At 48.6% G+C, this 16,501-nt stretch overlaps 1 protein-coding gene across 1 annotated transcript in view; it reads right to left on the bottom strand.

Moving 5' to 3' along the window:
• Positions 1–16,501, bottom strand: part of LOC121551499 (casein kinase I-like) — a 71,601-nt gene continuing 55,100 nt past the window's right edge. The window contains exons 6-9 of the mRNA XM_045210728.1: positions 16,116–16,264; positions 15,382–15,559; positions 9,894–10,003; positions 1–1,626 (exon numbers count right to left, since the gene is read on the bottom strand). Of these exons, the coding sequence (XP_045066663.1) occupies positions 1,576–1,626; positions 9,894–10,003; positions 15,382–15,559; positions 16,116–16,264 (488 nt within the window). The 3' untranslated portion in view covers positions 1–1,575. The remainder of the gene's footprint in view (positions 1,627–9,893; positions 10,004–15,381; positions 15,560–16,115; positions 16,265–16,501) is intronic.

Below are 16,501 nucleotides of genomic sequence, written 5' to 3'. Positions count from 1 at the left end.
ACACCCACCCCAACCCCCCAACACACAACTTTTACTGACCAACAAGTTAAAAAAATAATAATGCTACATGAAAGTGGAGACTGGTGATTCACAGCTTTCAGCCCCAGAACACCAACAGCAGAAGGGGAGGCTGAAGAGAGAAGAGGTGATGGAGAAACTAGTAGAGAAGACATCAGCCCTAACCCCATCCCAATGTACAAGAGACACCCTCACAAACAACCACCCCTTATTTAAAACAGTCACACACACACAGTGACCTTAAGAACAGTAGAGGCTTTCTCACAGTCCCCTTTAAAAACAACAGAAAAGGTCACGTCGCAAACGGTACCCTATTCCCTACATAGTGCACTACCTTTGACCAGAGCCCATAGAGAATAGGGGGGTGTTTGGGATGCACAAAAGGTCTTCCCTCTGTAAATTGTTCCATTTATACAAACCCACTGTCAAGTTTGAGACTGGGCGTCTCTTTCTAGGCATTGCATTGTGGGATTAAGAGTCTTAGAGGACACAAAATGGAAGCCAGGCCATCTCCAGTTGCACAAACAGACCTCTAATGTGACCTCCAGTTGCCATTAGGGGTTATTCATTCAATATTTCTTCCATCATATCTCTTTAAAACAGAAAACCCACTTGACTTTTCACTCGGACACAATTCATGATTGGCATGATTTAGTTGATATTCTCAACCGTATTATAACAGCAACACAGAGGACAGTCAGTGTGGTCAGAACAGAACACCGCCAGTACAAACTACTTTTTAAATCAACTTCACCTAAATACCAAACAGAGGAAAACTAAACAACTAAACAAAATGGCAGTGAAGTGAAAGACAGAGTGAGGGAAAGAGAAGCAAGCGGATGGCTTCATGAGTACAGCAGCAGCTCTGGAGGCTAACTGGCAGGCTGGGAGGAGGATCTGGTTTAGCATCGAGGAGACAGGAGATAGAAGTCATGGAGGAGAGGAGAGGGAGAGAAGATAGATGTGATGGAGGAGGAGGCATGTAAGGGGCGTTAAGCAGGTCTGGGCGCCCCATGACATTGTCCTCCCTGGGGGTCACGATGGCAGAGGGGTGGGGTGGGGGGTGGGCAAGTGACTGTTCTGGGTGTGCCAGGGTGGCAGAGGCAACAAAATCCCTCCATCCCCTCTTTCTCTCATCTCCTCATCCTCCATCCCCCTCTCATATCCTCCGCGTTCAACGCCAGACCTCCTCTGACAGGAAGTGATATCAAGAGCACGGCTGAACGCTCTCGGAGCTGTGTGTGTGTGTGTGTGTGTGTGTGTGTGTGTGTGTCGTCCACCCTGTTACAACAGCATGAGCTTGTTACTTAGCAGAGATCAGTTGATGTCAAAGGGGCAGAGCATCACCGTCTGTGTGTTTTGATTGGCTGGTCGGATGGTTGGAGCTGATTGCGGATGTAGAGGTCCTTGTACTGCCTTTTGACTGGTTGTTTCAGTAAGAGTCCTCCAGGTATTGAAGTGTGTGTGTCGAGGTGTGTGTGGGGAGGTGGTATGGTTAGGGCCATGCATGGTTTAACCCTCCATGGTGATGATGGTGGTGATGGGGGACAGAGGGACTCATCGAGGGGCTGCTGACTGGAGGCCACTGGGGGTGACACGAGAGAGAGCCTGGAGGAGGGAGGGAGAGAGAGAGTAAGGAGAGGGAGAGAAGGGGGAGAGAGAGAGAGAGAGAGAGAGAGAGAGAGAGAGAGAGAGAGAGAGAGAGAGAGAGAGAGAGAGAGAGAGAGAGAGAGAGAGAGAGAGAGAGAGAGAGAGAGAGAGAGAGAGAGAGAGAGAGAGGAGGGGGGACAGAGAGGGCAGGGAGAGAGAGAGGGGAGAGTAGTTAGTACAGTAGCCATAGATACAACAGTGATATTACACATTAGAAAGGGGCACTTGGAGGGATTTAAGAGGTTGAACACAACAACACAAGGAGGGAGGGACATCCCTCAAATATTACAGTCTATAGTCTACAAACATCCTGGTTATAGAGACAGAGACAGACAGACAGAGCACCAACAGTGCTTCAACAACATCCTGGCTATAGAGACAGAGACAGACAGACAGACAGAGCACCAACAGTGCTTCAACAACATCCTGGTTATAGAGACAGAGACAGACAGACAGAGCACCAACAGTGCTTCAACAACATCCTGGTTATAGAGCAGACAGACAGCACCAACAGTGCTTCAACAACATCCTGGTTATAGAGACAGAGACAGACAGACAGACAGAGCACCAACAGTGCTTCAACAACATCCTGGTTATAGAGACAGAGACAGACAGACAGAGCACCAACAGTGCTTCAACAACATCCTGGTTATAGAGACAGAGACAGACAGACAGAGCACCAACAGTGCTTCAACAACATCCTGGTTATAGAGACAGAGACAGACAGACAGAGCACCAACAGTGCTTCAACAACATCCTGGTTATAGAGACAGAGACAGACAGACAGAGCACCAACAGTGCTTCAACAACATCCTGGTTATAGAGACAGACAGACAGAGCACCAACAGTGCTTCAACAACATCCTGGTTATAGAGACAGAGACAGACAGACAGAGCACCAACAGTGCTTCAACAACATCCTGGTTATAGAGACAGAGAAAGACAGACAGAGCACCAACAGTGCTTCAACAACATCCTGGTTATAGAGACAGAGACAGACAGACAGTACCCACCATATCAGTGAGCACCACTCATTGTCTCACCACTGCGGTGGTTAAGTATACAAATGATGAGGACATTCATATTTAATAGACTGGAATATTAATGAGGTGGAGCTCATTATTTGAGAAGGTGTAACATTCCAGAATGTTCAGATAGAAATGATTGTACAGAACAAAACTAATTCTCTGTAGTCTGATATGAGCGCCAGTCTGTCTGTGCTATAATGGCAACTCCTGGTCACTCCTTGTCGCTTTGACTTGACAATGGAGCAATGGAGTTGGCAAGAGCACAAACAGATCTGGGACCAGGCTATAAAAGGAGACAACAGATCTGGGACCAGGCTATAGAAGGAGACAACAGATCTGGGACCAGGCTATAGAAGGAGACAACAGATCTGGGACCAGGCTAGATTTTCAGTCATGTAGAACAGCGATCCATGTCAGTTCTATACGTCACGTTTCCAACAGAATAAGCTACATTTTGCTACACCCGCAATAACATCTGCTAAATATGTGCATGTGACCAATAACATGTGATTTTATTTGATAAGAAACAGGATTGTGGAGAGGACTGAGGCTGGCCTGTAATGTAGCCTCACTCCACTAGAGGGGGCCATGAGTGACAGAGACGGAACCAAAGAACAGAACAGACCCTTCTGTCAGGTACATCATGCTCTTTCTATAAACTGATTTAAGGATGTATTAACGTGACTAGAGGACACAGTGATTATGCCTCTAGAGCTTGACAGGAAGAGAGAGAGTAATGAACTGAACATCCAGTATAACAGTATATATTACCAGTCTAATAGTAATATAACAGTATATAGTGTAACAGGTGAATGCCAGCCGATGCTTAGGGTGTTCGTTCTATTCAGTCCAGTCAATAAGGAGTGTAGGTTGCAGCCAGGACACAGGAGTATTACAACAACACTTTCTCCATTTCCTCACCTGACACTGACACCGACACACACACGTTTAGTTTGAGAACATCAAACGCTTGTATCTTTTTAGTGACTGGGTGTATTGATACACCATCCAAAGTGTAATTAATAACTTCACCATGCTCAAAGAGATATTCAATGTCTGCTTTTGTATATACAGTGGGGAAAAAAAGTATTTAGTCAGCCACCAATTGTGCAAGTTCTCCCACTTAAAAAGATGAGAGAGGCCTGTAATTTTCATCATAGGTAAACGTCAACTATGACAGACAAAATGAGGAAAGAAAATCCAGAAAATCACATTGTAGGATTTTTCATGAATTTATTTGCAAATTATGGTGGAAAATAAGTATTTGGTCAATAACAAAAGTTTCTCAATACTTTGTTATATACCCTTTGTTGGCAATGACACAGGTCAAACGTTTTCTGTAAGTCTTCACAAGGTTTTCACACACTGTTGCTGGTATTTTGGCCCATTCCTCCATGCAGATCTCCTCTAGAGCAGTGATGTTTTGGGGCTGTCGCTGGGCAACACGGACTTTCAACTCCCTCCAAAGATTTTCTATGGGGTTGAGATCTGGAGACTGGCTAGGCCACTCCAGGACCTTGAAATGCTTCTTCACTGAAGCCACTCCTTCGTTGCCCGGGCGGTGTGTTTGGGATCATTGTCATGCTGAAAGACCCAGCCACGTTTCATCTTCAATGCCCTTGCTGATGGAAGGAGGTTTTCACTCAAAATCTCACGATACATGGCCCCATTCATTCTTTCCTTTACCCGGATCAGTCGTCCTGGTCCCTTTGTAGAAAAACAGCCCCAAAGCATGATGTTTCCACCCCCATGCTTCACAGTAGGTATGGTGTTCTTTGGATGCAACTCAGCATTCTTTGTCCTCCAAACACGACGAGTTGAGTTTTTACCAAAAAGTTCTATTTTGGTTTCATCTGACCATATGACATTCTCCCAATCCTCTTCTGGATCATCCAAATGCACTCTAGCAAACTTCAGACGGGCCTGACATGTACTGACTTAAGCAGGGGGACACGTCTGACACTGCAGGATTTGAGTCCCTGGCGGCGTAGTGTGTTACTGATGGTAGGCTTTGTTACTTTGGTCCCAGCTCTCTGCAGGTCATTCACTAGGTCCCCCCGTGTGGTTCTGGGATTTTTGTTCACCGTTCTTGTGATCATTTTGACCCCACGGGGTGAGATCTTGCGTGGAGCCCCAGATCGAGGGAGATTATCAGTGGTCTTGTATGTCTTCCATTTCCTAATAATTGCTCCCACAGTTGATTTCTTCAAACCAAGCTGCTTACCTATTGCAGATTCAGTCTTCCCCAGCCTGGTGCAGGTCTATAATTTTGTTTCTGGTGTCCTTTGACAGCTCTTTGGTCTTGGCCATAGTGGAGTTTGGAGTGTGACTGTTTGAGGTTGTGGACAGGTGTCTTTTATACTGATAACAAGTTCAAACAGGTGCCATTAATACAGGTAACGAGTGGAGGACAGAGGAGCCTCTTAAAGAAGAAGTTACAGGTCTGTGAGAGCCAGAAATCTTGCTTGTTTGTAGGTGACCAAATACTTATTTTCCACCATAATTTGCAAATAAATTCATAAAAAATCCTACAATGTGATTTTCAGGATTTTTTTTCTCAATTTGTCTGTCATAGTTGACGTGTACCTATGATGAAAATTACAGGCCTCTCTCATATTTTTAAGTGGGAGAACTTGCACAATTGGTGGCTGACTAAATACTTTTTTCCCCCACTGTATATATATATATTTTTATATATATATATTTTTCTTCTTTAAAAAATAAAACATCTACTACCAATAGGTGCCCTTCTTTGCGAGGCATTGGGAAACCTCTGTGGTCTTTGTGGTATAATCTGTGCTTGTTCGACTGAGGGACCTTATAGATAATTGTATGTGTGGGGTACAGAGACGGGGTATTGTGTGTGTAAATCAGTGACAAAAATCTCAATGTAATCCATTTTAAATTCAGGATGTAACAACAAAATGTGGATGAAGTCAAGGGGTGTGAATACTTTCTGAAGGCTCTGTATAAGGACCATGGGAAGAATATTGTCACAATCTGTCCACTACAGAATGGAGGAGCTTAAACCAAACACTACCTAACAGAGGGTATTGTTTGTTTGTGTCAGAGAGGGTCTACCTTGTCTTAAATCTTATGTTACACAGCCCACAGCCTACAGCCCACAGCCCACAGCCTACAGCCTACAGCCCACAGCCCACAGCCCACAGCCCACAGCCCACAGCCTACAGCCTACAGCCTACAGCCCACAGCCTACAGCCTACAGCCCACAGCCCACAGCCTACAGCCCACAGCCTACAGCCCACAGCCTACAGCCTTGTAAGGTAATGGGGTGAACCAGACCTAGTTAAGGAGGTCAAGTACAGGGGTTATGAACTATTTTAGAAGGGGATGGGGGTGCAGAGAGGGGTTACAATCCTTGTTCTAGAGAACTGGAATTCCTATAAAACGGGGAACGCGGAACATGGAAAGAATGTGGAACTGAATCTGTGGATAGAATTCCCATCTCTCCTTTATTACATCCTGAAGAGTTCCAGAATGGAATGTTTCTGGCCATCCAGAACCAGAGTTTCCAGAGTGGAGTTAGCCTTATGGGGTTAATCTACTATGGCATAGACTCTGGATCTCTGAGTCTAAAATAACCTCATTTTCTTCCCCTTTCTGATTCTTTCAGGTTCAATTCAGATGAAGGAAAGGAGACATGGGGATCAAGCCACTTTAGACTTGTCATACTACATATAGACTCTGCTTTAGACTACTGAGATGAAACCTGTTTCTAAATGGGGGGGGGTTCGAGTGGGGTTGGTAGGTGACAGCCACACGGTTACCATCACTTCTTTAGACTATTGAGACGTAGTAACCCATAGACTGTTCTCTCTGCTACCGCACGGCAAGCGGTACCGGAGTGCCAAGTCTAGGTCCAAAAGACTTCTCAACAGCTTCTACCCCCAAGCCATAAGACTCCTGAACAGCTAATCATGGCTACCCGGACTATTTGCACTGCCCCCCCACCCCATACTTTTTACGCTGCTGCTACTCTGTTAAGTATTTATGCATAGTCACTTTAACTCTACCCACATGTACATATTACCTCAACTACCTCAACTAGCCGGTGCCCCCGCACATTGACTCTGCACGGTACCCCCTGTATATATAGCCTCCCTACTGTCACTTTATTCTATTGTATATATAGCCTCCTACTGTCACTTTATTTTTACTTCTGCTCTTTTTTTCTCAACACTTTTTTGTTGTTGTTTTATTCTTACTTTTTTTGTTTAAAATAAATGCACTGTTGGTTAAGGGCTGTAAGTAAGCATTTCACTGTAATGTCTGCACCTGTTGTATTCGGCGCATGTGACCAATACAATTTGATTTGATTTGATTTGATATTTCTATAGGGGGGTTAGGGTGGGGGTGAAATAGTCTTTAGACTTTCAAGACGTAGCCTGAAGGCGTCAACATGCTTCGGTTCGGCTGGAGCCTAGCAGAACTCGGCTAGGCCAACCCAACGAGCGGCTTGCATCCTCCCCTAAAAGACTTTCGCTTGAAAAAAACCAGAAGAAAGCGTCAATAGTACTGTTTGTCCATCTTGAGACGCCGTAGCCAGAATTAATCTTAGATAACTCAAGAAATCTGTCCTAAATTTTGACGTTTTTTGGCAAGGAGTTCTTAGTCGCGCAATTTCACATCTAAGATGCTTGGTGCCGTATTACTCAATTAAAAAATGTCCATGACAAAAACAACGAGTCGTCTCTCGTTGAATGACAACAAACACTTCATTGAAGAATCCCTCCTGTTGACCAGAAGCATGCGGACACCTGGAGCCTGTAGATATTTCTAAAGGGGGGATTAGGGTGGGGTTGAGGGGACACCTACACCCACACTCTTCCCTAACGTGGGTATAAGGCTCTGGTCAACAGTAGTGAACTACTGTGTGGTCCTCTGTAGCTCAGCTGGTAGAGCATGGGCGCTTGTAACGCCAGGGTAGTGGGTTCGATCCCCGGGACCACCCATACATAAAAATGTATGCACACAAGACTAAGTCGCTTTGGATAAAAGCGTCTGCGAAATGGCATATTATTATTATTATTATTATTATTATTATTATTATAACTATGTAGTATATATGGTGCCATTTGGGAAACTAGTGGTGACTCACCAGCCAGCCAGCCGTTCACACCAGGACGTGGCGAGCTGCTACTTTCCCAGATGATGATCGAAGGGAATGCTATTCTGAGTTGGTGGGAGGAGGGGGCTATTTCAGCCACACCCGTTATTGACCGGTATATAAAATCGAGCACACAGCCATGCAATCTCCATAGACAAACATTGGCAGTAGAATGGCCCGTACTGAAGAGCGCAGTGACTTTCAACGTGGCACCGTCATAGGATGCCACCTTTTCCAACAAGTCAGTTCGTCTGCCCTGCAAAAGCTGCCCCAGTCAACTGTAAGTGCCATTATTGTGAAGTCGAAACGTCTAAGAGCAAGAACGGCCCAGCAGCAAAGGAAGGCCACACAAGCTCATAGAACGGGACCGCCGAGTGCTGAAGCGTGTAAAAAAACGTCTGTCCTCGGTTACAACACTCACTACCGAGTTCCAAACTGCCTCTGGAAGCAACGTCAGCACAAGAACTGCTCGTCGGGAGCTTCATGAAATGGGTTTCATGGCCTAAGAACACCATGCGCAATGCCAAGCGTCGGCTGGAGTGGTGTAAAGCTCGCCGCCATTGGACTCTGGAGCAGTGGAAACACGTTCTCTGGAGTGATGAATCACGCTTCACCATCTGGCAGTCCGACGGATGAATCTGGGTTTGGGCGGATGCCAGGAAAACCCTACCTGCCCCAATGCATAGTGCCAACTGTAAAGTTTGGTGGAGGAAGAATAATGGTCTGGGGCTGTTTTTCATGGTTCGGGCTAGGCCCCTTAGTTCCAGTGAAGGGAAATCTTAACGATACAGCATACAACGACATTCTAGACGATTCTATGCTTCCAACTTTGTGGGAACAGTTTGGGGAAGGCCCTTTCATGTTTCAGCATGACAATGCCCCCGTGTACAAAGCGAGGTCCATACAGAAATGGTTTGTCACTACACAGCATGATCCCCTCACCCTGTTCATGCCAACAGTCAGCCAGCTTAGCCATATGGTGTTACCAGTCACACAGCGATCACGCCAGCGACTGCTCGTCATGAGGGTCAGTATAAACTAAACTAGCTAGATGCTCACAGATTCTTTGATTGGAGCGGTGCTTTGCTTAGGCCAACCACTATGAACAAGCACAGAAATATTTCTCTAACCATTCCACTGCTTATTCACAGAGGTCCATCATGTTGGAGTTTCAGACCCCGTCTATGAGCCACACCCAGACCTTTAGTTTACTGCAGTTCTACACAATTTGCCTTATGCTGTGTTCTTATGCCATCTGATTGACTCAAACATTATAACTAAATGAAAATGTGGGCCATATGCCATTATATATACATTATATATATATATATATATATATATATATACTCCCGAGTGGCTCAGTGGTCTAAGGCAATGCACCTCAGTGCTTGAGGCGTCACTACAGACCCCCTGGTTCGATTCCAGGCTGTATCACAACTGGCCTTAATTGGGAGTCCCATAGGGCGGCGCACAATTGGCTCAGCGTCGTCCGGGTTTGGCTGGTGTAGGCCGTCATTGTAAATAAGAATTTGTTCTAAACTGACTTGCCTAGTTAAATAAAGGTTAAATAAAAATAAAAAATATTTTTTTTTATGGTTGATTCTCCCTGACTGTGTAGTTTGTATTTTGGTGATTGTTCGTTTTGTCTTTAGGCAGCAGCTACTCTTAGTTCTCAAAGAAGATCTTATTTAAAATATATATTACTCTACATACACACACACACACACACACACACACACACACACACATACATACACACACACACACACACATCTGCTTTTAGTCTTTTATGTTCACTGAAAACGTTTCACCATCCCAAAACTGATTTTCAGATGTTTTTACTTTAGAGCGGCAGCCCGCCACTGCTAAATGAATATAGGGAAAACACTGACACCCTGCAACATTACAGCCATGTTATGATGCCAGTGAAAAACGCTTCACATTCCTGTGGTGTTGATCGTTAGTGCCATGAGTGATAGTTGAAAAGGAACGATGAACTTAAAACAATAGAACAGGGCTAGAAACATGACGTTGTTTTCAGACCTGTGAGAAGTGTGTGTGAGTCTTTACCTGTGAGGTGGACATGCGTGAGTCCTGTCGTCCAGTCAGGTCTGAGGAGGAGATGTTGACTGGAGCTCCACGGTGAAGACGCATGCTCACCTTCCTCTCTCGCTCCATACCTGGGATAGGGAACAGACACCTGGGGTTAGAGAGAGACACCTCTCGCTCCATACCTGGGATAGGGGACAGACACCTGGGGTTAGAGACACACCTCTCGCTCCATACCTGGGATAGGGGACAGACACCTGGGGTTAGAGAGAGACACACCTCTCGCTCCATACCTGGGATAGGGAACAGACACCTGGAGTTAGAGAGAGACACCTCTCGCTCCATACCTGGGATAGGGGACAGACACCTGGGGTTAGAGACACACCACACGCTCCATACCTGGGATAGGGGACAGACACCTGGGGTTAGAGACACACCACACGCTCCATACCTGGGATAGGGGACAGACACCTGGGGTTAGAGAGAGACACACCACACGCTCCATACCTGGGATAGGGAACAGACACCTGGGGTTAGAGAGAGACACACCTCTCGCTCCATACCTGGGATAGGGGACAGACACCTGGGGTTAGAGAGAGACACACCACACGCTCCATACCTGGGATAGGGGACAGACACCTGGGGTTAGAGAGAGACACACCTCTCGCTCCATACCTGGGATAGGGGACAGACACCTGGGGTTAGAGAGAGACACCTCTCGCTCCATACCTGGGATAGGGGACAGACACCTGGGGTTAGAGAGAGACACACCACACGCTCCATACCTGGGATAGGGGACAGACACCTGGGGTTAGAGAGAGACACACCACACGCTCCATACCTGGGATAGGGGACAGACACCTGGGGTTAGAGAGAGACACACCTCTCGCTCCATACCTGGGATAGGGAACAGACACCTGGGGTTAGAGAGAGCACACCTCTCGCTCCATACCTGGGATAGGGGACAGACACCTGGGGTTAGAGAGAGACACCTCTCGCTCCATACCTGGGATAGGGAACAGACACCTGGGGTTAGAGACACACCTCTCCCTCCATACCTGGGATAGGGAACAGACACCTGGGGTTAGAGACACACCTCTCGCTCCATACCTGGGATAGGGAACAGACACCTGGGGTTAGAGAGAGACACACCTCTCGCTCCATACCTGGGATAGGGAACAGACACCTGGGGTTAAGAGAGACACCTCTCGCTCCATACCTGGGATAGGGAACAGACACCTGGGGTTAGAGAGAGAGACACCTCTCGCTCCATACCTGGGATAGGGAACAGACACCTGGGGTTAGAGAGACACACCTCTCGCTCCATACCTGGGATAGGGAACAGACACCTGGGGTTAGAGACACACCTCTCGCTCCATACCTGGGATAGGGAACAGACACCTGGGGTTAGAGAGACACACCTCTCGCTCCATACCTGGGATAGGGAACAGACACCTGGGGTTAGAGACACACCTCTCGCTCCATACCTGGGATAGGGGACAGACACCTGGGGTTAGAGAGAGACCTCTCGCTCCATACCTGGGATAGGGGACAGACACCTGTGGTTAGAGACACACCACACGCTCCATACCTGGGATAGGGGACAGACACCTGGGGTTAGAGACACACCACACGCTCCATACCTGGGATAGGGAACAGACACCTGGGGTTAGAGACACACCACACGCTCCATACCTGGGATAGGGGACAGACACCTGGGGTTAGAGAGAGACACCTCTCGCTCCATACCTGGGATAGGGAACAGACACCTGGGGTTAGAGACACACCTCTCGCTCCATACCTGGGATAGGGAACAGACACCTGGGGTTAGAGAGAGACACACCTCTCGCTCCATACCTGGGATAGGGAACAGACACCTGGGGTTAGAGAGAGACACACCTCTCGCTCCATACCTGGGATAGGGAACAGACACCTGGGGTTAGAGAGAGACACCTCTCGCTCCATACCTGGGATAGGGAACAGACACCTGGGGTTAGAGAGAGACACCTCTCGCTCCATACCTGGGATAGGGAACAGACACCTGGGGTTAGAGACACACCTCTCGCTCCATACCTGGGATAGGGAACAGACACCTGGGGTTAGAGAGAGACACACCTCTCGCTCCATACCTGGGATAGGGAACAGACACCTGGGGTTAGAGAGAGACACCTCTCGCTCCATACCTGGGATAGGGGACAGACACCTGGGGTTAGAGAGACACACCTCTCGCTCCATACCTGGGATAGGGAACAGACACCTGGGGTTAGAGACACACCTCTCGCTCCATACCTGGGATAGGGAACAGACACCTGGGGTTAGAGAGACACACCTCTCGCTCCATACCTGGGATAGGGGACAGACACCTGGGGTTAGAGAGAGACACCTCTCGCTCCATACCTGGGATAGGGAACAGACACCTGGGGTTAGAGACACACCTCTCGCTCCATACCTGGGATAGGGGACAGACACCTGGGGTTAGAGAGAGACACCTCTCGCTCCATACCTGGGATAGGGGACAGACACCTGGGGTTAGAGACACACCTCTCGCTCCATACCTGGGATAGGGGACAGACACCTGGGGTTAGAGAGAGACCTCTCGCTCCATACCTGGGATAGGGGACAGACACCTGTGGTTAGAGACACACCTCTCGCTCCATACCTGGGATAGGGAACAGACACCTGGGGTTAGAGACACACCACACGCTCCATACCTGGGATAGGGGACAGACACCTGGGGTTAGAGAGAGACACACCACACGCTCCATACCTGGGATAGGGGACAGACACCTGGGGTTAGAGAGAGACACACCTCTCGCTCCATACCTGGGATAGGGGACAGACACCTGGGGTTAGAGAGAGACCTCTCGCTCCATACCTGGGATAGGGAACAGACACCTGGGGTTAGAGACACACCTCTCGCTCCATACCTGGGATAGGGAACAGACACCTGGGGTTAGAGAGAGACACACCACACGCTCCATACCTGGGATAGGGGACAGACACCTGGGGTTAGAGAGAGACACCTCTCGCTCCATACCTGGGATAGGGAACAGACACCTGGGGTTAGAGAGAGACACCTCTCGCTCCATACCTGGGATAGGGAACAGACACCTGGGGTTAGAGAGACACCTCACGCTCCATACCTGGGATAGGGGACAGACACCTGGGGTTAGAGAGAGACACCTCACGCTCCATACCTGGGATAGGGGACAGACACCTGGGGTTAGAGAGAGACACCTCTCGCTCCATACCTGGGATAGGGGACAGACACCTGGGGTTAGAGAGAGACACCTCTCGCTCCATACCTGGGATAGGGGACAGACACCTGGGGTTAGAGAGAGACACCTCTCGCTCCATACCTGGGATAGGGGACAGACACCTGGGGTTAGAGAGAGACACCTCTCGCTCCATACCTGGGATAGGGAACAGACACCTGGGGTTAGAGACACACCTCTCGCTCCATACCTGGGATAGGGAACAGACACCTGGGGTTAGAGACACACCTCTCGCTCCATACCTGGGATAGGGAACAGACACCTGGGGTTAGAGACACACCTCTCGCTCCATACCTGGGATAGGGAACAGACACCTGGGGTTAGAGAGAGACACCTCTCGCTCCATACCTGGGATAGGGAACAGACACCTGGGGTTAGAGACACACCACACGCTCCATACCTGGGATAGGGGACAGACACCTGGGGTTAGAGACACACCACACGCTCCATACCTGGGATAGGGAACAGACACCTGGGGTTAGAGACACACCACACGCTCCATACCTGGGATAGGGGACAGACACCTGGGGTTAGAGACACACCACACGCTCCATACCTGGGATAGGGAACAGACACCTGGGGTTAGAGAGACACCTCTCGCTCCATACCTGGGATAGGGAACAGACACCTGGGGTTAGAGACACACCTCTCGCTCCATACCTGGGATAGGGAACAGACACCTGGGGTTAGAGAGAGACACCTCTCGCTCCATACCTGGGATAGGGAACAGACACCTGGGGTTAGAGAGACACCTCTCGCTCCATACCTGGGATAGGGGACAGACACCTGGGGTTAGAGAGAGACCTCTCGCTCCATACCTGGGATAGGGAACAGACACCTGGGGTTAGAGACACACCACACGCTCCATACCTGGGATAGGGAACAGACACCTGGGGTTAGAGAGACACCTCTCGCTCCATACCTGGGATAGGGGACAGACACCTGGGGTTAGAGAGAGACCTCTCGCTCCATACCTGGGATAGGGAACAGACACCTGGGGTTAGAGAGAGACACACCTCTCGCTCCATACCTGGGATAGGGAACAGACACCTGGGGTTAGAGAGAGACCTCTCGCTCCATACCTGGGATAGGGAACAGACACCTGGGGTTAGAGACACACCTCTCGCTCCATACCTGGGATAGGGAACAGACACCTGGGGTTAGAGAGAGACACCTCTCGCTCCATACCTGGGATAGGGGACAGACACCTGGGGTTAGAGAGACACCTCTCGCTCCATACCTGGGATAGGAACAGACACCTGGGGTTAGAGAGAGACACACCTCTCGCTCCATACCTGGGATAGGGGACAGACACCTGGGGTTAGAGAGAGACACACCTCTCGCTCCATACCTGGGATAGGGAACAGACACCTGGGGTTAGAGAGAGACACACACACACACTTTACGGACTACTTTGTTGTATTTTTCCAACCTTTATTTAACCAATTCAGTCAGTGCTGTTCTGGAGGGGGTGATCAACAGACAGTAGCACCTTTCCTGGTGAATTCTAACAGGGCTTTGAGACACACATCAGACCACTTGCCTTTGATCACTGGACTGATTTAATGACACTGCTGTTGGCTTCACAAGGCCTTTCAGCTATGCCACACACACACACACACACACACACACACACACACACGCACAGGCTGTTTGATGGTCACAATTTACAAGGAGTGTGTGTGTGTGTGTACGTGAGCATGCGTGCGTTCGTCAGCTCGTGTGCGTGTCAGCTCATGTTCTGCGTTAGCTGGCTGTTGAAATGATAGTGGATGTCAGTATTCGACATCAGTGTGAGGACTGACTGTGTGTGTCCTCAGGGTTTTATATGTCAGCATGTCTCTACACCTCACAGACTGCCTGTTCACTAGCCTGGCAATACCTAGAGCTATTCTTTCCGGAATAATCATGTTCACGCAGTTGTTTTGAAGTCAATGTATCTGTACAGGGTCTATCTTGAACAAGGAGCATGTGATGCACTGGTGTGAGCGCTTGGCTATACGTGGTGTGTGTACGTGGTGTGTGTGTGTGTGTGTAGCATATCAGACCTGTGTGTGAGGTATGTATGTGAGGCGGGTGTGGTGCGAGTCTTCACTTATGTGAGGTGTGTTTTCACTAACCTGTGTGTGAGGTGGGTGTGAGGTGTGTTTTCACTAACCTGTGTGTGAGGTGGGTGTGAGGTGTGTTTTCACTAACCTGTGTGTGAGGTGGGTGTGAGGTGTGTTTTCACTAACCTGTGTGTGAGGTGGGTGTGAGGGGTGCGGGTGCGGCTGCGTCCTGTGCTCCTCTGGCTCGTCCGGAGGCGGAGGGGATCCCCCTGGCCCCTGCAGGGGCCCTGGCCTGTCCCTGCCTCAGTCTGTCCTCACCGGCTCTCCTCTCCCTCTCTGCATCCTCCGCTGCCCTGTTAGCACCCTGTACACAGAGAGAAATAAACACCCTGCTCACACACTTTCCCACCTCCCAACCCTTCCCTATCACAGAAACACAACTGGATCTTATCGATTCAAAATGGCTGCCGTTGCCAGGGACACCACTGCTATCAGTAGACCAACAAAATGGCCACCTTGGACAGTCCAGGGCTATGTCTCAATTATCTCTCCTTCCTCATAAAGTGTGCACTGGTTCACTTCACTTCACTGATTTGAAATAAAATGGTATAAGAAATACAGTGGAAACTCCCACTAAGTCATGTCTCCACCAATCCAGTCATGTCTCCACCAGTCCAATGCTTTCAGATTAGTGGGAAGTACTGAATGACTGTACACTTCAGGAGAAAGGAGATATTATTGTGATGAAAAGATTCCAGCCTGAATCAATGTAATGAAGGGTATGAATCAGATGGCCTGAATCAATGTAATGAAGGGTATGAATCAGATAGCCTGAATCAATGTAATGAAGGGGATGAATCAGATGGCCTGAATCAATGTAATGAAGGGTATGAATCAGATGTAACAGAGACGTTACTCACGAACTTAAGCATGTTCCAGTCGAAGACGTAGTCGTAGGAGAAGCCCTGTCTGTGGAACAGGTTTCTGAACAGCTGTCTGAGGTACGAGTAGTCCGGCTTGTCATCGAACCGCAGAGAACGGCAGAAGTTCAGGTACGTGGCAAACTCCGCTGAGAGGAGAAACAAGAGGGCTTACATACATCTAGTTGTATAACAATTATGTGGAATCAAATGCCTGAATGTGAATCCATCTAGTCTCATGGGCTGCCCCTGAATGTGAATCCATCTAGTCTCATGGGCTTCCCCTGAATGTGAATCCTTCTAGTCTCATGGGCTGCCCCTGAATGTGAATCCTTCTAGTCTCATGGGCTGCCCCTGAATGCGAATAATCTAGTCTCATGGGCTGC

Source organism: Coregonus clupeaformis, chromosome 35 (assembly GCF_020615455.1).
Source record: "Coregonus clupeaformis isolate EN_2021a chromosome 35, ASM2061545v1, whole genome shotgun sequence".
Taxonomy (NCBI): domain Eukaryota; kingdom Metazoa; phylum Chordata; class Actinopteri; order Salmoniformes; family Salmonidae; genus Coregonus; species Coregonus clupeaformis.
This window is presented reverse-complemented; position numbering and strand designations above follow the sequence as displayed.